General features: G+C 46.5%; 1 protein-coding gene across 5 annotated transcripts in view; it reads right to left on the bottom strand.

Annotated features, from left to right (window-relative positions):
- Nucleotides 1-339: 339 nt before the first annotated feature.
- Nucleotides 340-22,945, bottom strand: part of EML1 (EMAP like 1) — a 161,548-nt gene continuing 138,942 nt past the window's right edge. For all 5 annotated transcript variants that reach the window (XM_069738298.1, XM_069738315.1, XM_069738289.1 and 2 more), the window contains 11 exons: nt 21,823-21,922; nt 21,457-21,608; nt 21,199-21,324; nt 20,975-21,106; nt 20,818-20,885; nt 19,453-19,541; nt 18,801-18,898; nt 7,545-7,632; nt 7,279-7,374; nt 5,778-5,908; nt 340-3,191 (listed from right to left, as the gene is read on the bottom strand). In XM_069738298.1, coding sequence (XP_069594399.1) covers nt 3,066-3,191; nt 5,778-5,908; nt 7,279-7,374; nt 7,545-7,632; nt 18,801-18,898; nt 19,453-19,541; nt 20,818-20,885; nt 20,975-21,106; nt 21,199-21,324; nt 21,457-21,608; nt 21,823-21,922 — 1,206 coding nt within the window. In that variant the 3' untranslated portion in view covers nt 340-3,065. The remainder of the gene's footprint in view (nt 3,192-5,777; nt 5,909-7,278; nt 7,375-7,544; nt 7,633-18,800; nt 18,899-19,452; nt 19,542-20,817; nt 20,886-20,974; nt 21,107-21,198; nt 21,325-21,456; nt 21,609-21,822; nt 21,923-22,945) is intronic.

The raw sequence follows: 22,945 nt of genomic DNA, 5'->3' as shown, positions 1-22,945 counted from the left end.
ACTTTAACAAAGCATTAGTGTAAAGGTGTGGAGATTTATTTAGAGCAGATTTTCGTTTTACATTTTTCCACTCAAAGATTGGTATAATTTTTTTTTACAATACAAAAACCTGTTTTTTTTTTTTTTTGTTTTTTTTAAGCAGAGTTGTGTAGACTTTTTACATCCACTATACATTTAGGACTTGTGTGAAAATGTGATGCAAATTATGCATAACATATCCTAATGGGTTCAGAAACTTTCAAACCCTACCGTATACAATGTGTCGGCGCTCCGGGAGGAATAACAGAGGGCTGAATGGTCATAAATGATAAATCTATAGAAGAAATAAAACAGACAGGATTTTGTAACAAGTTTCAGATTTATTTCCAGGCTCCCCCCTCCCCATGTAAACATTGCTTTTCAAGCCTTTTAATCAAACAATCATAAGGTAATACAGGTTTCCGGTTCGCATGAACGGGTTCCTTCTCATAGACCGGAAGATTAAATAATTTGTAGATAAGTGTTCCCTTCCATGCAGGTGTAACCTGACACAATAAAACCACTATACAAAAAAAAAAAAACAGACTCACAATAAGTCGCCGGAAACTAAAAGATAAGTGGGATCCGCGGCGCTCGATATGTTCAGTATAAAAAGCGTAAAGCTGCGTGAGCGCATCCTCGCTGCATCATGACTTTACTGCAAGTTTTGCTCCTCAAGGTGCCGCTTGCGGGAAGCATTGGAACAGTAAAACAGAAAAGGCACTTGGCTCTACAGCTACGTATCCTTCATTAAACGCCTATGTGGCTATATTATGGTGGAACTACTCCTCCCAGCTGAGGGTTGTAGTGTCACCGGAGCTAGGCAAGCATAAGTTGAAGATCACAGTCTACAGTAAACACTTTAGAAGTTAAGCGGGTGGTCGACTTGGTTAAATCTGCTTTGAGATCCCTTATTAATGGATGGGGGTCCCACATTCAGAAGAGGGACCCAGCACCTTATGCAATACTTGGATTGCCCATTTATGAGAACTGGGCAGGTCTTCTTCCCTCCTGTGATGGCGCTGCAGGGAAACACTTGTTCTCAAGGTTCCACACTGCTGATCACTTGGGGTTCTTGCAGGAATTTTGTTTCCAGAGTCCTAAAAAGGTACAAGTGATAACTTACAATTCCAGTCCAACCAATATTGGGGGCTTGTATGGAGCAGAACTGAGCGCCACCCCTTGGGCACACCTAGTATTGCGGTACCAGCAAAGGTCCCGTCCTCGGTTTTTAGCCTTTAGGTCTGCACTGGCTCCAAATTATAGAACCCAAACAATAACACCGCATCTTCCTCCTCATCCCCAGGGCAATACACATATCCTCTGCATCTACAAGTTTTCAATAAAGCGTCATCATTATAGGGTTATAATAAACGGTGGAGCAGAATAAGTTCTGCAACTTCCAACAAGGTCTTTATGTTTTGTTTTTTTGAGCTTCTTTAGGTAAAAGGTGAAAAACTACATTCACTGACAGCAAGCAGAGATCTTGGGGAAATGTGAAAATAAATATTAGAAAGTTTAATGTCTTTCTGTTATAGAATGATGACGCTTTATTTCTTGCAGACTGGACTATTAGTTCTCGATCAAAAACCTTCCTCAAACCCTCACACGTCCCCTACCTTCTCCGAATGCAGTCATTTAAAGGGGTCATCCAGGAATAGCAAAAAATGGATGCTAGAGATTATCAAAAAGATTCCCACAACACCCTTTTCCATGGTACACGTTGGTAGTCCATGGCAGACGACCAGAGCCGCATTCTGGAATCCCCGGCACTTCATCTGATTTGCAGGCCCGGCATGATGTCATAGCTGTGTCATAACGTGCGGATGACATCACGTCTGCCTACTAATCAGAAGAAGAGCCAGGAAAGGTGCCAGTTCGGTAACTATGTTCTACTAACACAGTGGTCCGGCAAATCTTTTTCTCAACTCTAATGGCCGATTTCTTATTTAAAAAAACAAAAACAAAAAAAACAAACAACGTCATCCCTTGTAATAGGCATTGCAGTTCAGTCGCCATTGACTTCAGTTGAGCTGAGATGCAACAACAGACAACACATATCAGGTGTTGTCATGTTTGTCAAATCCTGGAGAGCCCCTTTAACAAGCAGCCTTCCTTCTAATGTAAAATCTCTACCTGATCTGCTAGGATGTAAATCCACTGCTGCTCCACAACCGGCCCCCGAAAGTGACCTCTCTCCTTAAAAGAAGTGGGGAAAAAAATGCATGTGTGCCTCCTTCAAAAAAAACAAACAAACGATGCCACTCCTGACAATAGGTTGTATTTGGTATTGCAGCTCAGCTCCACCAAAGTGAATAGGGCAGTTCTGCAATATCATCCACAGTCTGTAGAGGGGTGGCGGAAGTGATTTTTTGTTAAAATGTTTTTTTTCTCCCCCTATTAAAACCAGGAGACATTTTGAGAATTTAGCACGAAAGCTGTGAATCACAGATTTAAATACGGTATATAAAAACAAAACAAAAAATAACCCTGGGAAAAAAATTATTGCAGATCGTATACACCTCACCAGATCCAAAACGCACACCGAGGTTACAAACACACGGGAATGAGACGACAGCAGTGCCCAGATGCTATGAACAATCCTATATATCTGGGGGGGGGGGAAGAAGAATGACGACAGATAAGTACAAGCACCAAAGTACTGAAGCCGGATAAGAAACATTCACATTAACAGTTCCTAGGGTGTGAAGACTAACGCAACGTACCGGCCTGGATCACCATCATGGATCCAATACTGCTCATGGCAAAACACGGAGTACACGAGGCGAGTTTAATAAACTGACATTACACACGGCGAGTACCGGACCTCGGCGCTTCCTGCGTTACATTGTGTCGTGTGCTGCACAGCGAGATTTCCCTACCCCTAAAGAAGCTGACGGACAATACCGGGAGGTCGGATTGGCGGTAATAGGGGGTGACGGTGTTGGGAATTTGGTTCCTGAGGTCTCCACGACTCGTTAAGCAGCCCGTGCAGCGGAAGGCAAGTGTCGGTGTTTTACGGGATTCTCTTGGGGTCTTCGAGGCGACTACAGAACGCGCCACTGCATGATGCTCATGTCTTTGCCGCCAGTAGAGATTAAATGGCTGTCCTCCAGCAAAAAGCTGACATTCGTGACGTGGCTGCTGTGGCCACAGTAAGCGTGGCTGGATGTCTGCAAAATAAACCAAGTGCGCATAGTAAAAGAGAATTTTAAAAAAGTTTCAAATATTTTTAAGAAAAAAAAAATACTCGTGAAATTGCATTTTGACTAATAAAAATATTTAACCAATTAGTGTACACAGCTCCTATGCAGAGTTATTTAATCTGCTGCCTCTTCTACAGTCTGTAGGTTAACCGTACGAGAAGAAGAGGGGCGTAAAGCCCCCAGACACCATAGAGATCTGTTACCCAAACAACTGTTCAGCAAATGACGGTCTGTGTTCCTTCAGGGAGTCGCACAGACTCCTCCATACACAGGACCACCCTGTGCACTCCATGAGGGCGCCGCACAGACTCCTCCATACACAGGACCACCCTTGTGTGCTCCATGAGGGAGCCGCACAGACTCCTCCATACACAGGACCACCCCTGTGCACTCCATGAGGGAGCCGCACAGAATCCTACATACACAGTGCCACCCCTGTGTGCACCTTGAGGGCGCCGCACAGATTCCTCCATACACAGGACCACCCTTGTGTGCTCCATGAGGGCGCCGCACAGACTCCTCCATACACAGAACCACCCATGTGTGCTCCATGAGGGAGCCGCACAGACTCCTCCATACACAGGACCACCCCTGTGTGCACCATGAGGGAGCCGCACAGACTCCTCCATACACAGAACCATCCCTGTGCACTCCATGAGGGAGCCGCACAGAATCCTACATACACAGAACCATCCCTGTGCACTCCATGAGGGCGCCGCACAGACTCCTCCATACACAGGACCACCCCTGTGTGCACCATGAGGGAGCCGCACAGACTCCTCCATACACAGAACCACCCCTGTGTGCTCCATGAGGGCGCCGCACAGACTCCTCCATACACAGGACCACCCCTGTGTGCACCATGAGGGAGCCGCACAGACTCCTCCATACACAGAACCACCCCTGTGTGCACCATGAGGGAGCCGCACAGAATCCTACATACACAGAACCATCCCTGTGCACTCCATGAGGGCGCCGCACAGACTCCTCCATACACAGGACCACCCTTGTGTGCTCTATGAGGGCGCCGCACAGACTCCTCCATACACAGAACCACCCCTGTGTGCTCCATGAGGGAGCCACACAGACTCCTCCATACACAGGACCATCCCTGTGTGCACCATGAGGGCGCCGCACAGACTCCTCCATACACAGAACCACCTTTTTGTGTGCACCATGAGGGCGCCGTACAGACTCCTCCATACACAGGACCACCCTTGTGTGCACCATGAGGGCGCCGCACAGACTCCTCCATACACAGGACCACCCCTGTGTGCACCATGAGGGCGCCGTACAGACTCCTCCATACACAGGACCACCCTTGTGTGCACCATGAGGGAGCCGCACAGACTCCTCCATACACAGGACCACCCCTGTGTGCACCATGAGGGCGCCGCACAGAATCCTACATACACAGGACCATCCCTGTGCACTCCATGAGGGAGCCGCACAGACTCCTCCATACACAGGACCACCCCTGGGTGCACCATGAGGGAGCCACACAGACTCCTCCATACACAGGACCATCCCTGTGTGCACCATGAGGGCGCCGTACAGACTCCTCCATACACAGAACCACCCTTGTGTGCACCATGAGGGAGCCGCACAGACTCCTCCATACACAGAACCACCCTTGTGTGCACCATGAGGGCGCCGCACAGAATCCTACATACACAGGACCATCCCTGTGCACTCCATGAGGGCGCCGCACAGACTCCTCCATACACAGAACCACCCTTGTGTGCACCATGAGGGCGCCGTACAGAATCCTCCATACACAGGACCATCCCTGTGCACTCCATGAGGGCGCCGCACAGACTCCTCCATACACAGGGCCATCCCTGTGCACTCCATGAGGGAGCCGCACAGAATCCTACATACACAGGACCACCCTTGTGTGCTCTATGAGGGCGCCGCACAGAGTCCTCCATACACAGAACCACCCTTGTGTGCTCTATGAGGGCGCCGCACAGACTCCTCCATACACGGAACCACCCCTGTGTGCACCATGAGGGTGCCGCACAGACTCCTCCATACACAGGACCACCCTTGTATGCTCCATGAGGGAGCCGCACAGACTACTCCAAACACAGGACCACCCTTGTATGCTCCATGAGGGAGCCGCACAGACTCCTCCAAACACAGGACCACCCCTGTGTGCTCCATGAGGGAGCACACAGGACCACCCCTGTGTGCTCCATGAGGGAGCCGCACAGACTCCTCCAAACACAGGACCACCCTTGTGTGCTCCATGAGGGCACAGCACAGACTCCTCTGGGGGCGAAAAAAAGGATCGGCCATCGGAAATCCTGGGTCCTTCTCTCTCCCCGAATCATGTGTCGGGTTCCATTTTACAGACCACAACTCCATCTAATGTGTATGGCGGTACTAAAACATGCACCATTGTCTATGCAGGGATCGTTTGTTCTCCCGTGATGACACAAAGGTCTGGTAAGGAGCTGTATACACAAACGGCAGGTACGTTGGAGTAAATGCCAAGGAAAGGAGTGAATGGTGGAAGTTACACAATTGTACCCGTTTACTATCACTTACCCGGTACTGTGAGCAGGGATATGAGAACAGGTGGACTTTGCCAAAATCATCTCCAGTAGCCAGAAGCTTCTGATCAGACGACCTGCAGATGGCGTTGAGGTCGGTCCCGTCTGAGCCCTCTGGCCACACTCCTGGAGAGGAGAAGTCATAGAATAAGTGGACGAGCCTCCTGGCAACACGTCTCCAGAATGCAGGGGGGTTTACATTATGGATGCCCTGAACGAGGGCAGTTACCAGGGCAGCGCGACATCTGGCGGACCCTCGCTTTGCTCCAGACACAGGATGCAGTTTGTCAAATTTTAATATCGATTATTATGGTTACTCCCTTCCCTGCAGCAGTCCTTTTTCTATTATAACTGCTTGTGACATCATCATATCTTGTTTTTCCTGTGATCTGATGTCAAATTGTACATGGTGACATTTTCTGAATGCATTAACACCCCCCTCACCCACCGTGACATCACTGTGTATTATCCCCCCCGCCGTGACGTTACTGTGTGCATTATCTCCCTGCCGTGACGTCACTGTGTGCATTATCCCGCCATGACGTCACTGTGTGCATTATCCCCCCCGCTGTGACGTCACTCTGTGCATTATCCCCCTGCTGTGACATCACTGTGTGCATTATCCCCCCGCCGTGACGTTACTGTGTGCATTATTTCCCCGCTGTGATGTCACTGTGTGCATTATCCCCCCGCTGTGACATCAGTGGTACTAACTTCCCCACTCTGACATCATTGTGTGCACTACCCCCTCCCCCACTGTCTGCACTATCCCCCCACGCTGTGACATCACTGTGTGCATTATCCCCCTGCGCTGTGACGTCACTGTGTGCATTATCCCCCGAGCTGTGATGTCACTGTGCGCATTATCCCCCCTCTGTGACATCAGTGGTACTAACCTCCCCACTCTGACATGACTGTGTGCACTACCCCCTCCCCCACGGTGTGCACTATCCCACCGCGCTGTGACGTCACTGTGTGCATTATCCCACCGCGCTGTGACTTCACTGTGTGCATTATCCCCCCCGCGCTGTGATGTCACTGTGTGCATTATCCCCCGAGCTGTGATGTCACTGTGTGCATTATCCCCCCGCTGTGACATCAGTGGTACTAACCTCCCCACTCTGACATCACTGTGTACACTACCCCCCTCCCAGTGTGCACTATCCCCCTGCGCTGTGACGTCACTGTGTGCATTATCCCACCGCGCTGTGACGTCACTGTGTGCATTATCCCCAGAGCTGTGATGTCACTGTGTGCATTATTTCTGCCCACTATGGAGTCCCAATAATTCTAAGCATTATTTGACCTACCTGCTGAAGCCGGCCACATGGAGCCCCATAATAATGTGTTACGCTTGTCCTGTCTATATTTATACATACAAGTAATGATTCTCCCCAAGCCTTCACTACATATTTGGCTATATACACCCCTCCGCCCCACAGGCTGAGCATTCTGCTTCTGTATAGATCGTTCATTCTTAATAAAGTTTTCCTGACCAAAAACTTGGAATCCGAGTGTGCAGGTATAGGTCGCCCACTCCAGGTCTCTGGTGGTTTCCACGCTGACCACTTGCTTGCAGGCTGAGGGAATCCCTGGAATGGAGGCGACATCAGGAGATATTACAACGTAAGGAACATATCGACATCCGACAACACTCAGTAATAATTCCTGCAGGTGGCGCTATTTACTTTATTTTTGCCAATTCTCAGACTGGAAGACAGAAAAAAAGAAAAAAAAGAAGCAAAAAGCAGAAAGCACTCACAGTACAGGATTTCATAATCTCCGGAATTAGACATCAGATATTGTGAATTCACTGACCAGTCCAGGTGAGTAATAAAGCTGGAGTGACCCTAAAAAAGAAATAAAAAAAAAAAAGGGGGGTGGAATGAATACACACAGCTAACAGCAGAGTGGGCATCAGAAGACTAAGAAAAAACAAACCCAACTTCTCCAAAATTTAAGAAAAACTTTTAAAATTTTCGTTGTGACCATTGCGCCCATATTGTTGATGTGTTGTCTTTAGTGTCAGGGAGTACAGGTTCTGTTTGTGAAGACTGACAGGCCAGGCAATGCTCCCTGGGAAGAAGGTATGCAAATTAGCTCTCAGGAGGCATAAAGCAGTCTCTAGTGCCTCCTATTGGAGGTAGTTACTCTCATGTTCTAGGCCAGTGGCAGTTAGCCTTCCCAGTAGGTACGTGCGCCATCTCCTCAGGACTAGTGCCGCCACCACTCTTCTCAGCCCCATGGTCATCTCCCTCCTCAGTAGCACTGTGGCCACTCTTCTCTGCTGTCCCATCAGGTCACAGGAGGCAGAAGCCGGCTGCTGCAGGTAAAGCCTGTGCCTGCTGCTAAAGAGAAATGAATATTCACTGCGCTGGCAATGAATATTCACCTCTCTCTCATAGTGTGCAGAGTTACAGCCGCCGTCTTCCTGCAGCAGCCAGGCTATCACGGGTGCCCGCTCATTAAGGTAATGAATATTCACTTCTCTCCACTTCCATAGGCATGGAGAAAGCTGAATATTCATTATGAGCGGGGACAAGTGATCGTCCAGCCGGTACAGCTGCTGGCACAGGAACTAGATGCTTCGAGGGCGCGCAGGGAAGGCAAGTAGGATTTATTTTTATGCTTATCTCATGGGAGCCATACATACAAGGATATGGATGAGGAACCATGCATACCAGGACACGGATGAGGAGCCATGCAGACAAGGACGGGTTAAGGAGCCATGCATACAAGGATGGGACAGGGGAGCCATGCATACAAGGACGGGGATAAGAAGCCATGCAGACAAGGACAGGGATGAGGAGCAATGCAGACAAGGACAGGGATGAGGAGCCGTGCATACAAGGACGGGGATGAGGAGCTGTGCAGACAAGGACGGGGATGAGGAGTCATGCATACAAGGATGCGGATAGAGAGCCATGCATATAAGGACGGTGATAAGGAGCCATGCATATAAGGACGGTGATAAAAAGCCATGCATACAAAGACAGGGATGGGGAGCCATGCAGACAAGGACGGGGATAAGGAGCCATGCATACAAAGACGGGGATAAGGAGCCTTGCATACAAGGACGGGGATAAGGAGCCATGCATACAAGGACGGGGATAAGGAGCCATACATACCAGAATAAGGATTAGGAGTCAATACATACCCAGCTTATACTCGAGTCAATAAGTTTTCCCAGTTTTTTGTGGCAAAATTAAGGGCCTCAGCTTATATTTGGGTCGGCTTATACACGAGTATATACAGTATTTTTGTTTTTAATGTGAGGCCATTATACTGTATGGAACACCATGTGGGCACATTATACAGTATGAAACTATATGAAACTATGTGGGGCCATTATACAGTATGGAGCATCACGTGGGCACATTATACAGTACGGAGCATCATGTGGGTCATTAGACAGAATGGAGCATCATGTGGCCATTATACAGTATGGAGCATCAGGTAGGGCCATTATACAGTATGGAGCATTGTGTGGGGCCATTATACAGTATGGAACATTGTGTGGTGCCATTATACTGTATGGAACATTGTGTGGAGCCATTCAACAGTATGGAGCACTGTGTGGGGCCATTATACAGTATGGAGCACTATGTGAGGCCATTTTATAGTATGGAGCATTGTGTGCGGCCATTATACTGTATGGAGCACTATGTGGGGCCCATTACACTTTATGCAGGACAATGTGGGGGCCATTACACTGTATGGAGGATTATGTGAAGCCATTATACTTTATGGAGAACTACGGTATGTGGAGCCATTGTACTATATAGAGGACTTTATGTGCCCGTTATACTGTACGGAGGGCTGTGTGGGGATTACAGTTGGAGAACCATACTGTGATGGGGTCACCATTCTTTGTTGGGGGAACTAAGGGAGGGGGGTACAGTAGGGCCATCATACTGTGTGTGTGTGGAGGAGGTCACTGTATACTGTGTTTGGGAGTACTTTTGTTTGCATCATACTTTATCATCTGCTTTATTCAAGGTTTTTTTTATCCTTTGTTATTACATATTTAAATTAGGCCATTGGGCCATATGCTTTTTTACTGCTGTTACAGAACATATATTATTCCACTATAATTCCAAAAGGTAAGCGTTTTATTTGATAAGGAAAAACTTCCTCAATTGTAGACATTTTTAATTTTTTTTTAACAAATATCAAGGTTGGCCTGCAACTTTCTGCAAGCTTTTACCTGTGGCCCTCTGTGTATTTGAGTTTGATATCCCTGCCTTAAAGAGGTTGTAAAAACAAACAACTTTGCAATTTTCATTTTGATTAAAAATACTCTTCATTCTCAAGAACAGACCTTCACTACAATTGGTGGCCAGTATCTTAGGCTTGGAGTGCAGCGCTTACAAGCTCTTTGATATTGACTCTACAGCGTGCTAATGTACCAGTTGTCTTTCTAATCTAAAACCTTAGTATTCAGGGCACTTTGCGAAAAATAAGTAGGTTTTGGATTGCAGTTTGGGCACTCGGTCTCTAAAAGGTTCGCCATCACTGTCCTAGGCAATGTTTCCAAATGTTCAGATATGGCATTCGAATGTGCACTTTCTTCATCCTGGAAGATTTCTAATTTGCATAGCTTTTTCACTGGAAGCATTGCTCGAAATATCAGACTTTTTTTAAATGATAATTTAACGCCTTAGCGACCGACGATGCGCATTAAAACAGCGCCTGCTAAAGGTACTTAGACCCTCATCGCCCTATTGAAATGGCGATCGTGAATAAGACTGTAGTGCCCCCCCAGAGTTTGAAAATCTCTGTGGTCTTGGCTCCCGGGGAGTACATGATCAGTGCCGGATTTTCCAGTCCCTGATCACGTGATCGCCGTTATTGAGTGAATAACGGCAATTACAAAAAAAAAAAGGTGTGCTGAATGTTACAGTGATTTCTTGCTCTTTTGACATGATATACATGTCAGATGAGAGAGAATTCATGCTCCCCGAGAACCCCTGATACTTCCGCCATTCTCTGGCCCTACTGATCTGTCCCGGAGTCACTTTCATGGGAAAAAAATGGCGGGTGTCCACCAAGATCTGCCAGCCGTTACCCAGAATTTTTTCCTATAGGTTCCATTTGATTACTGTAATATACCTGATCACAGTGATTAACCCCTTCAAGACCCAGCCTATTTTGACCTTAAAGACCTTGCCGTTTTTTGCAATTCTGACCAGTGTCCCTTTATGAGGTAATAACTCAGGAACGCTTCAACGGATCCTAGCGGTTCTGAGATTGTTTTTTCGTGACATATTGGGCTTCATGTTAGTGGTAAATTTAGGTCAATAAATTCTGCATTTATTTGTGATAAACACGGAAATTTGGCGAAAATTTTGAAAATTTCGCAATTTTCACATTTTGAATTTTTATTCTGTTAAACCAGAGAGATATGTGACACAAAATAGTTAATAAATAACATTTCCCACATGTTTACTTTACATCAGCACAATTTTGGAAACAAAATTTTTTTTTGTTAGGAAGTTATAAGGGTTAAAATTCGACCAGCGATTTGTCATTTTTACAACGAAATTTACAAAACCATTTTTTTTAGGGACCACCTCACATTTGAAGTCAGTTTGAGGGGTCTATATGGCTGAAAATACCCAAAAGTGACACCATTCTAAAAACTGCACCCCTCAAGGTACTCAAAACCACATTCAAGAAGTTTATTAACCCTTCAGGTGCTTCACAGCAGCAGAAGCAACATGGAAGGAAAAAATGAACATTTAACTTTTTAGTCACAAAAATTATCTTTTAGCAACAATTTTTTTATTTTCCCAATGGTAAAAGGAGAAACTGAACCACGAAAGTTGTTGTCCAATTTGTCCTGAGTACGCTGATACCTCATATCTGGGGGTAAACCACTGTTTTGGCGCACGGCAGGGCTTGGAAGGGAAGGAGCGCCATTTGACTTTTTGAATCAAAAATTGGCTCCACTCTTTAGCGGACACCATGTCACGTTTGGAGAGCCCCCGTGTGCCTAAAAATTGGAGCTCCCCCACAAGTGACCCCATTTTGGAAACTAGACGCCCCAAGGAACTTATCTAGATGCATAGTGAGCACTTTGAACCCCCAGGTGCTTCACAAATTGATCCGTAAAAATGAAAAAGTACTTTTTTTTCACAAAAAAATTCTTTTAGCCTCAATTTTTTCATTTTCACATGGGCAACAGGATAAAATGGATCCTAAAATGTGTTGGGCAATTTCTCCTGAGTACACCAATACCTCACATGTGGAGGTAAACCACTGTTTGGGCACATGGTAAGGCTCGGAAGGGAAGGAGCGCCATTTGACTTTTTGAATGAAAAATTATTTCCATCGTTAGCGGACACCATGTCGCGTTTGGCTAGCTCCTGTGTGCCTAAACATTGGCGCTCCCCCACAAGTGACCCCATTTTGGAAACTAGACCCCCCAAGGAACGAATTTAGATGCCTAGTGAGCACTTTAAACCCTCAGGTGCTTCACAAATTGATCTGTAAAAATGAAAAAGTAATTTTTTTTCACAAAAAAATTCTTTTCGCCTCAATTTTTTCATTTTCACATGGGCAGTAGGATAAAATGGATAATAAAATTTGTTGGGCAATTTCTCCCGAGTACGCCGATACCTCATATGTGGGGGTAAACCACTGTTTGGGCACTCGGCAGGGCTCGGAAGAGAAGGCGCGCCATTTGACTTTTTGAATGGAAAATTAGCTCCAATTGTTAGCGGACACCATGTCGCGTTTGGAGAGCCCCTGTGTGCCTAAACATTGGAGCTCCCGCACAAGTGACCCCATTTTGGAAACTAGACCCCCCAAGGAACTTATCTAGATGCATATTGAGCACTTTAAACCCCCAGGTGCTTCACAGAAGTTTATAACGCAGAGCCATGAAAATAAAAAATAATTTTTCTTTCCTCAAAAATGATTTTTTAGCCTGGAATTTCCTATTTTGCCAAGGATAATAGGAGAAATTAGACCCCAAATATTGTTGTCCAGTTTGTCCTGAGTACGCTGATACCCCATATGTGGGGGTAAACCACTGTTTGGGCGCACGGCAGGGCTCGGAAGGGATGGCACGCCATTTGGCTTTTTAAATGGAAAATTAGCTCCAATCATTAGCGGACACCATGTCACGTTTGGAGAGCCCCTGTGTGCCTAAACATTGGAGATCCCCCAGAAATGACACCATTTTAGAAACTAGACCCCCAAAGGAACTAATCTAGATGTGTGGTGAGGACTTTGAACCCCCAAGTGCTTCACAGAAGTTTATAACGCAGAGCCATGAAAATAAAAAAAAAAATTATTTTCTCAAAAATGATCTTTTAGCCTGCAATTTTTTATTTTCCCAAGGGTAACAGGGGAAATTTGACCCCAAAAGTTGTTGTCCAGTTTCTCCTGAGTACGCTGATACCCCATATGTGGGGGTAAATCACTGTTTGGGCACATGCCGGGGCTCGGAAGTGAAGTAGTGACGTTTTGAAATGCAGACTTTGATGGAATGCTCTGTGGGCGTCACGTTGCGTTTGCAGAGCCCCTGATGTGGCTTAACAGTAGAAACCCCCCACAAGTGACCCCATTTTGGAAACTAGACCCCCAAAGGAACTTATCTAGATGTGTGGTGAGCACTTTGAACCCCCAAGTGCTTCATAGAAGTTTATAATGCAGAGCCGTGAAAATAATAAATACGTTTTCTTTCCTCAAAAATAATTATTTAGCCCAGAATTTTTTAATTTTCCCAAGGGTAACAGGAGAAATTTGACCCCAATATTTGTTGTCCAGTTTCTCCTGAGTACGGTGATACCCCATATGTGGGGGTAAACTACTGTTTGGGCACATGCCGGGGCTTGGAATTGAAGTAGTGACGTTTTGAAATGCAGACTTTGATGGAATGCTCTGCGGGCGTCACGTTGCGTTTGCAGAGCCCCTGATGTGCCTAAACAGTAGAAACCCCCCACAAGTGACCCCATTTTGGAAACTAGACCCTGAAAGGAACTTATCTAGATGTGTGGTGAGCACTTTGAACCCCCAAGTGCTTCATAGAAGTTTATAATGCAGAGCCGTGAAAATAATAAATACGTTTTCTTTCCTCAAAAATTATTATTTAGCCCAGAATTTTTTATTTTCCCAAGGGTTACAGGAGAAATTGGACCCCAAAAGTTGTTGTCCAGTTTCTCCTGAGTACGCTGATACCCCATATGTGGGGGTAAACCACTGTTTGGGCACACGTCGGGGCTCAGAAGGGAAGTAGTGACTTTTGAAATGCAGACTTTGATGGAATGGTCTGCGGGTGTCACGTTGCGTTTGCAGAGCCCCTGGTGTGCCTAAACAGTAGAAACCCCCCACAAGTGACCCCATTTTAGAAACTAGACCCCCCAAGGAACTTATCTAGATATGTGGTGAGCACTTTGAACCCCCAAGTGCTTCACAGACGTTTACAACGCAGAGCCGTGAAAATAAAAAATCATTTTTCTTTCCTCAAAAATTATGTTTTAGCAAGCATTTTTTTAGATTCACAAGGGTAACAGGAGAAATTGGACCCCAGTAATTGTTGCGCAGTTTGTCCTGAGTACGCTGATACCCCATATGTGGGGGTAAACCACTGTTTGGGCACACGTCAGGGCTCGGAAGTGAGGGAGCACCATTTGACTTTTTGAATACGAGATTGGCTGGAATCAATGGTGGCGCCATGTTGCGTTTGGAGACCCCTGATGTGCCTAAACAGTGGTAACCCCTCAATTCTAACTCCAACACTAACCCCAACACACCCCTAACCCTAATCCCAACTGTAGCCATAATCCTAATCACAACCCTAACCCCAACACACCCCTAACCCTAACCACAACCCTAACCCCAACACACCCCTAACCACAACACTAACCCCAACACACCCCTAACCCTAACCACAACCCTAATTCCAACCCTAACCCTAAGGCTATGTGCCCACGTTGCGGATTCGTGTGAGATATTTCCGCACCATTTTTGAAAAATCTGCGGGTAAAAGGCACTGTGTTTTACCTGCGGATTTTCCGCGGATTTCCAGTGTTTTTTGTGCGGATTTCACCTGCGGATTCCTATTGAGGAACAGGTGTAAAACGCTGCGGAATCCGCACAAAGAATTGACATGCTGCGGAAAATACAACGCAGCGTTCCCGCGCGGTATTTTCCGCACCATGGGCACAGCGGATTTGGTTTTTCATATGTTTACATGGTACTGTAAACCTGATGGAACACTGCTGCGAATCCGCAGCCAAATCAGCACCGTGTGCACATAGCCTAATTCTAAAGGTATGTGCACACGCTGCGGAAAACGCTGCGGATCCGCAGCAGTTTCCCATGAGTGTACAGTTCAATGTAAACCTATGGGAAACAAAAATCGCTGTACACATGCTGCGGAAAAACTGCACGGAAACGCAGCGGTTTACATTCCGCAGCATGTCACTTCTTTGTGCGGATTCCGCAGCGGTTTTACAACTGCTCCAATAGAAAATCGCAATTGTAAAACCGCAGTGAAATGCGCAGAAAAAAACGCGGTAAATCCGCCATAAATCCGCAGCGGTTTAGCACTGCGGATTTATCAAATCCGCAGCGGAAAAATCCGCAGAGGACCAGAATACGTGTGCACATTCCTAACCCTAACCCTACCCCTAACCCTAACCCTAGCCCTAACCCTAACCCTACCCCTAACCCTACCCCTAACCCTAACCCTAGCCCTACCCCTAACCCTACCCCTAACCCTAACCCTACCCCTAACCCTAACCCTATTCTAACATTAGTGGAAAAAAAAAATTTCTTTATTTTTTTATTGTCCCTACCTATGGGGGTGACAAAGGGGGGGGGGGGGTCATTTATTATTTTTTTTATTTTGATCACTGAGATAGATTATATCTCAGTGATCAAAATGCACTTTGGAACGAATCTGCCGGCCGGCAGATTCGGCGGGCGCACTGCGCATGCGCCCGCCATTTTGGAAGATGGCGGCGCCCGGGAGAAGACGGACGGGACCACGGCTGGATCGGTAAGTATGATAGGGTGGGGGGGGACCACGGGGGGGGGGGGATCGGAGCACAGGGGGGGGAATCGGAGCGCGGGAGGGGTGGAACGGAGCGCGGGGGGCGTGGAACGGAGCACGGGGGGGCTGGAACGGAGCACGGGGGGGTGGAACGGAGCACGGGGGGGGTGGATCGGAGTGCAGGGGGGGTGATTGGAGCACGGGGGGGTGATTGGAGCACGGGGGGAGCGGACACGAGCACGGGGGGGAGCGGAGCACTGGATGGAGGGGAGCCGGAGCAGTGTACCGGCCAGATCGGGGGGGTGGGGGGGCGATCGGAGGGGTGGGGTGGGGGCACACTAGTATTTCCAGCCATGGCCGATGATATTTCAGCATCGGCCATGGCTGGATTGTAATATTTCACCCGTTATAATGGGTGAAATATTACAAATCGCTCTGATTGGCAGTTTCACTTTCAACAGCCAATCAGAGCGATCGTAGCCACGAGGGGGTGAAGCCACCCCCCCTGGGCTAAACTACCACTCCCCCTGTCCCTGCAGATCGGGTGAAATGGGAGTTAACCCTTTCACCCGGTCTGCAGGGACGCGATCTTTCCATGACGCCGCATAGGCGTCATGGGTCGGAATGGCACCGACTTTCATGACGCCTACGTGGCGTCAAAGGTCGGGAAGGGGTTAAAAGTAAAAAATTGTAAATCAAATCTCCTTTTATCACCCTCTTATTTGGATCAAAATTATAATAATTTTTTTTTTCAATCTTTGCAGTTGGGGTTTGGGTTATGCTAGGGTTGTGATTGTTTTTTTTTCTCCTGTTACCTTTGTGAAAGTAAAAATGTTTGGGCCCAAAGTACAATTTTGGTGAAAAAAACTGAATGTAAATTTTTCCTTCCACATTAGTTCAGTTCCTGTGAAGCACCTGAAGGGTTTCTAAATGTCTTGGAGGTGGTATTGAGCACCCTGAGGGGTGCAGTTTTTAGAATGGTGTCACTTCTGGGTATCTTTGATCACGTAGACCCCTCAAAGTCACTTCAAATGTGATGTGGTCCCTAAAAAAATTGGTTTTGAAAATTTTGTTGGAAAAATGAGAAATCGCTGGTCAAATTTTAACCCTTATGTAACACCTGCACTGGGAACTGTTAGGGCAGCTACTGGTATACTGGGATTTACAGACACTAAGAAGAGCTTTGCAGCTGCTGTTATACCAGGACCTACAGACATTAGCAGATTTTCCTCTGAGCTGCAGTGGACTACAATTCCCAAGGACCCCTGGACTACAATTCCCAGGGATCCTTGTTTGAGTCAGATGACACAGTTTTGATTGGAGGAGGAGGGACTTGGAGGCAGGAGCTGGGGAGAAAGTGAAACTAAGAATTCAGAGGAAGAAAAGAGCGTGGTATCTTGTTGGGGAGGGACGGAGCACGGGGAACTTGCCTGACCCCATGCTGCAGGGTTGCTGTCCTCCCGGATATACTCGTGTTGCTGGAGAGAGTGCGACTTTGTGTTACCCTCTGGAGCAAGTTGCATCAAGAACTTGGAGAGTTCTGCCTGCACTCCCACCGTATAAAGGAATGAATCCGGCCGCCCCCAGCTGGTGTCCAGAGAACCATCCGACCGTTAGAGACGTGCCGTGAGTGACTTTCTGAGACTTGTGGTCCTACCAGCGTTATTTACAGTGAGTACATTACAGCCCAGACTATTGCCAGTTATATTCGTCTAAGTGCACCAACTGTTTTAATTTGCGCGCCTGCATCCGCGGCAACTGGGCCCCAACGTTTGGACTGAGTTAAACTAGAAGAAACAAACAAAAAACCCTACTACGTTATACTTGCAGGGTTGAAGTAGAATTAGAGTGAGATGTGTATATGACCTTGACAGAGCACAGTTATTTGTATTTCATGTTATTCTTTTAAATCCATCTAATTTATGCTGCATAGCAATAAACCTGTTAAACTGTTTTACTCCTGATCCCTGTGAGTGTGTACTGAGAGCGGCAGGGGCTTCCCGAATCAGCCCCTGGCAGAAGATAATAGCCCTTCTGCAGTCCCAGAGAGAGAACTCCAATCAAGATTCGGGTGGAGGCACTGCGCCCTGGAGAGGTGAGACCCCCCATAACACCCAGTGTACCGTGGTAGCCCTAAAGGGGAGTTACACTTATAAATTCCTAACAAAAAAAAAAATATGCTGATGTAAAGTAGGTAGACATTTGGGAAATGTGTATTTATTAACTATTTTGCATGACATCTCTCTGTCATTTAAGGGCATGAGTTTGAAAATTGCAAAAATGTCACAATTATCCCCAAATTTCTGTTTATTTTTCCACAAATAAACACAAGTCATATTGAAGAAATGTTACCACTATCATGAAGTACAATATCTCACGAGAAAATCTCAGAATCAGTGGGATCTATAGAAGAGTTATTACCTCATAAAGTGACAGTGGTAAATAGGTTCGGTCATTAAGGGGTTAAAGCAAATTGTGGCTAATATACATAAAAGAACTGTTCCCGGTCATAATGGATTTATCATGACTGGGGTCTGGTCCCATAAAGGCTGCAGATCTCTAGCGGCCAGACTTGTGGGCCTCTCCCAGCAGTGCGTGATCCTGTAGGATAATTTTTTTTAGGTGTCTACCCCAAGTCACATGACACAGATTCCGTTCTGCACAGAGTGTGCCTTCAAAATATCAGGCTCAGCAAAAAAAAAAAAAAAAAAAAAGGAATGGGACGCCATAAAATACCTAAAAATTAAATATCGTTTTGCATTTATTGCCTCCGACATACATTGCGCTATTATTTCCGTTCCGTTATTAGTATTGCGCCATTTATTCCATGGCGCTTTACATGTGAGGAGGGGTACACATAATAAAAACAAGTACAATAATCTTGAACAATACAAGTCACGACTGGTACATGAGGAGAGAGGACCCTGCCCGCGAAGGCTCACAGTCTACAATTTGAGACACAACAATTTTATGCATGAGTAAAAAAGTAAAAAACAAACAAAAAAAATTTACCGAGCATTTGCCAATGCGACTGTATTTCCTCCCGTTCTCATTAACGGCATAAATATAGATGTAGTTGTCATGGGAACCGATTGCGAGGAAATTTCCATCTGTTCAGTAAGAGAGAAGGTGAATAAAAAAAAAAGGTATAAAAAAAATGGAGACGACATTCCCGGATATGAGTCAGCAGAAAGCCGAGGAGCGGCAAAAGGAAATCTGGGTGCAACTACTTTCCCATCAGCCTCTGGAGGTTCAACACGTCCCCGACCATACAACAGAAAAGCACACAGATGTGACTGATAGCAGGGAGCAAAAGAATGCAATAATCTGCAAAGCACAAAATGCGGGAGAATTTTATGCTACTGTCCCTTTAAGCCTTAGTGCATTCATTGCCCCAGCTAAGCTTGGCCTGCACTGGCAGATTGACGCAATCAGATTGTACAGACTACAATTGCTCATTTGGGGTTCATTACTGGGGCTATAAACTAATTTCAGGTCAGTGACCTCAGATCTAATGTAAGAATGAACAGCAGGGAGCCGCGGCTGTGAGCAGCCATATTGCTCTGCTGGTAGTTTCCCACATAAGCAGAATAACATACTTCTAGGAAAGGCAGAAATGGAACAGCTCAACCAATCAGAAGCTCAAGATTAAAGGAATCCGAACCTGGAGAGTAGCACATGACTGAGAGCTGCTCGTTCCCATCAGTGTGTACAGTCACCAGGTCTTTGGTGTCGGTATCTAACACAAACCACCTGCCAGAAAAAAAAAATCCACAGAGAAATATTCCATTTACCGTAGCAATAAAGACCGCTGATTATTACATAATAAATGGGGCATAGAGGTGAGAATTAGTATTAAAGGGGACCAATCGCTCAATTCATGCACAAACCGCGAGTAGCAGCGACCCCCTCAGCAGGGAGGCAGCCACCCCCTCAGCAGGGAGGCAGCCACCCCCTCAGCAGGGAGACAGCCACCCCCTCAGCAGGGAGGCAGCCACCCCCTCAGCAGGGAGGCAGCCACCCCCTCAGCAGGGAGGCAGCCACCCCCTCAGCAGGGAGGCAGCCACCCCCTCAGCAGGGAGGCAGCCACCTCCTCAGCAGGGAGGCAGCCACCCCCTCAGCAGGGAGGCAGCCACCTCCTCAGCAGGGAGGCAGCCACCCCCTCAGCAGGGAGACAGCCACCCCCTCAGCAGGGAGACAGCCACCCCCTCAGCAGGGAGACAGCCACCCCCTCAGCAGGGAGGCAGCCACCCCCTCAGCAGGGTGGCACGATTGTAACGAGACATATTTCAGAGAGAACAGTTTGGAGAGATGACCCACTCCAAATGATTGACAGGTCTCTCCCTATATACACACACAAGGGAGCGACTTGTTAATCAACTAGGTGTGAGAGGAAGCCAGCCGCGGCTGGGCCGGACTAGTCACAACTCTCTATAGTCCCAGTCCGAAACAATAAATGTGGCAGCGTTTCAGGGAAAAACATATCTGGCTGCAACCTAGTATCCAGGCTCTACTTACGGTCGTACACGGTTTGGACACCATGAATAGAGTGACAGATATGAAAATTCTTAATAAAAAGGCTCGAAAATTTACAACGCTGACATTTCCGTATTTTCACTTGTCCTGATGACACGCCCACCCCATGCAGGAGACCACTGCAGCTAGTTACCAGCTTCAGTGATCATGTGCCGACCAAGATATCATCACCGCTGAGGCCAATGACTGGCTGCAGCCGTCACATGTGCAAGTGCTGTCCCCGAACGACAAGCGAAAAACACGAATGGAGCAGCGGTGAAATGACCCCAACCATCTAAATACTAAACTTCGCATCTAATATGGGATTTTAGGGATGAAATGGCAAAGATTAGAGGTCCAATACTCAGTGCTGGAGCAGGATATTGGTTTTTTCATGCAGCAAGTGCTGGAGGAAGCACAACTTCAATGTCTGAACCATCCTGACACCGTAATTCTCCTTAAAGTGCAGATATAACCTAAAAGACAGTGAGCTATTTAGGATTTCTCAACATACCTGCCCGTCAGTGTCCCAATTGCTACAACAGAACCACTGGGATGGAAGCCGGCAGACTGGGCTGGATCCTAGAATAAATAAAGTGGGAATCCATGAGTTGTTTCCAATGGTTTCGTACTGGCTTCTAGGAATGCTGGGCAACCATCAATATGCAAACCTCTATGGACTTGCTCCAGACTGGCCGATGACTGATGGCATCCCATAATGTGATCTGCTTGTCGTGCCCACATGTCAGGAACTGAGGCTTCTGGGAGTGTGAAGCTAATCCCCAAAGCTCATCAGTGTGACCCTGCGTACCAGAAAGAGTGGATAATATCAAAGGCGTTGATGCAAAGCAGCAGAACTATTAGGTAAAACCTTGTTATTTAATCTGACACTTACCTGTGTGATTGTACTGAAGTCTCCGGCCAATGTTCCCTGAAGGACAAAGTTTCTTGTGGTTCCGATCAGGACAACATCGCCTTTTCCTTCTGCAACAGTCCGCACCGGCCCAAACTGATCCGGAATCTTACAAGGGAAACATCCACAAGTCGTCAAGTGCATGAAAATCGGACATTTCCAGTAATTATATAGTCAATAATCAGATCATCGGATTTGTGCGTTTCCTGCTGTAGCTCATGCCCCTATGGGCCCACTTACCTCTGCTACATTCACTTTCTGGTAATTTCCACCCCAGGATATAAGCTTCCGATCTTTACCTCCGGAGACCAAAGTGCCATCTCTCTGCATGCAAAGTGCAAAAATACCGCCATCATGGGCTCCTTGCACTGCGTGGCTGATTCTATTAGTACCTATAGATGCAACACAAGAAAGTGAGAAAACAAAGAACATGACCTCAGTGGTCCCACGGAGAACACATCTGCAAGCGTCACCTAACAATTGATAAAGCCCCAATAGACCTACAGCCCCACTAATCGCAGGATGTCCAGCCGTGTAGTTCCATAACTACCTGATGATGGTTTTCCCATTATACCCGAACTCACAAGCTATCCTAATCAGACTTACCTTTTCCCCAAACTAGAAGATTTCCGCTTGAATCTCCGGTGATTGTGTCTCCGTTTTCCGAAAAAGTGACGCACAGAACAAACTTTGGTTTCTCTTGTTTCTATGAAGACAGACATGTGAATATAGACAGGAGGAAAAAAAAAATCATAACTAACAATAAAAGTAACAATTCAGAAAAATCCGATGGATAAATTAACTTTAGATGGATTTATTCAATAAACTGACAATATGTCTCCGAATTTCCAAGCAGTACATTTTCTATTTTTTTTTCTGAAAAAGAAATGCTCAAAATTTAAAAAAACAAACAGTGCTTTCAGACCTTAAATAATGCAAAAAAAACAAGTTCATAATCATTTAGAAACAACAATACTAATGTTTTAACTCAGGAAGAGTTCAAAAATCAATATTTTGTGGAATAACCATGATTTTTAATCACAGCTTTCATGCGTCTTGGCATGCTTTCCACCAGTCTTTCACACTGCTTCTGGCGCAAAAATGTAAGCAGTTCTTCTTTGTTTGATGGCTTGTGACTATCCGTCATCCTCTCGATTACATTCCAGAGGTTTTCAATGGGGTTCATGTCTGGAGACTGGGCTGCCCATGACAGGGTTTGATGTGGTGGTCTCTTAATTTTTGCCAGAGCTGTATTATTAGGACAGGTTATCAATACTAGACCGGTCCAACAGCCACCTGCCCCAACACCTGTGATAGGCGCTGCAGTACCTAAAAAATGGTGGCTACATTGTACAGAGCTGCTCTGCTTCTGTACACTGGGTACATCCAGCAGCTGCGGGATCTGCTAATAGCACATGGGTGGGGTGCAGAGTGTTCAGCTCACACTGTTAGATATGATCCAAAACATTAACAGAAACATGTCAGTAATCTGTGGCCACTGGACCAGAGACCTGTGAACAGCCTTCTACCTGCCGGAGTCCCTGGTGCCTCGTCTCATTTGTACTACCAGTGTGACGTCATGTGTTGAGTCTAGCAGGTTGGAGCAGTTCACAAGGATCTGGTTAATTGTACCAGGATTGCGCAAATCTTTTTGATTGACTACCACTGATCTTATATCGATGATTTCTTGCACGGACAGGCCACCAACATCAAAGTCCCAGACAAGATT

This window comes from Ranitomeya imitator, chromosome 1 (assembly GCF_032444005.1).
Source record: "Ranitomeya imitator isolate aRanImi1 chromosome 1, aRanImi1.pri, whole genome shotgun sequence".
NCBI classification, from domain to species: domain Eukaryota; kingdom Metazoa; phylum Chordata; class Amphibia; order Anura; family Dendrobatidae; genus Ranitomeya; species Ranitomeya imitator.
This window is presented reverse-complemented; position numbering and strand designations above follow the sequence as displayed.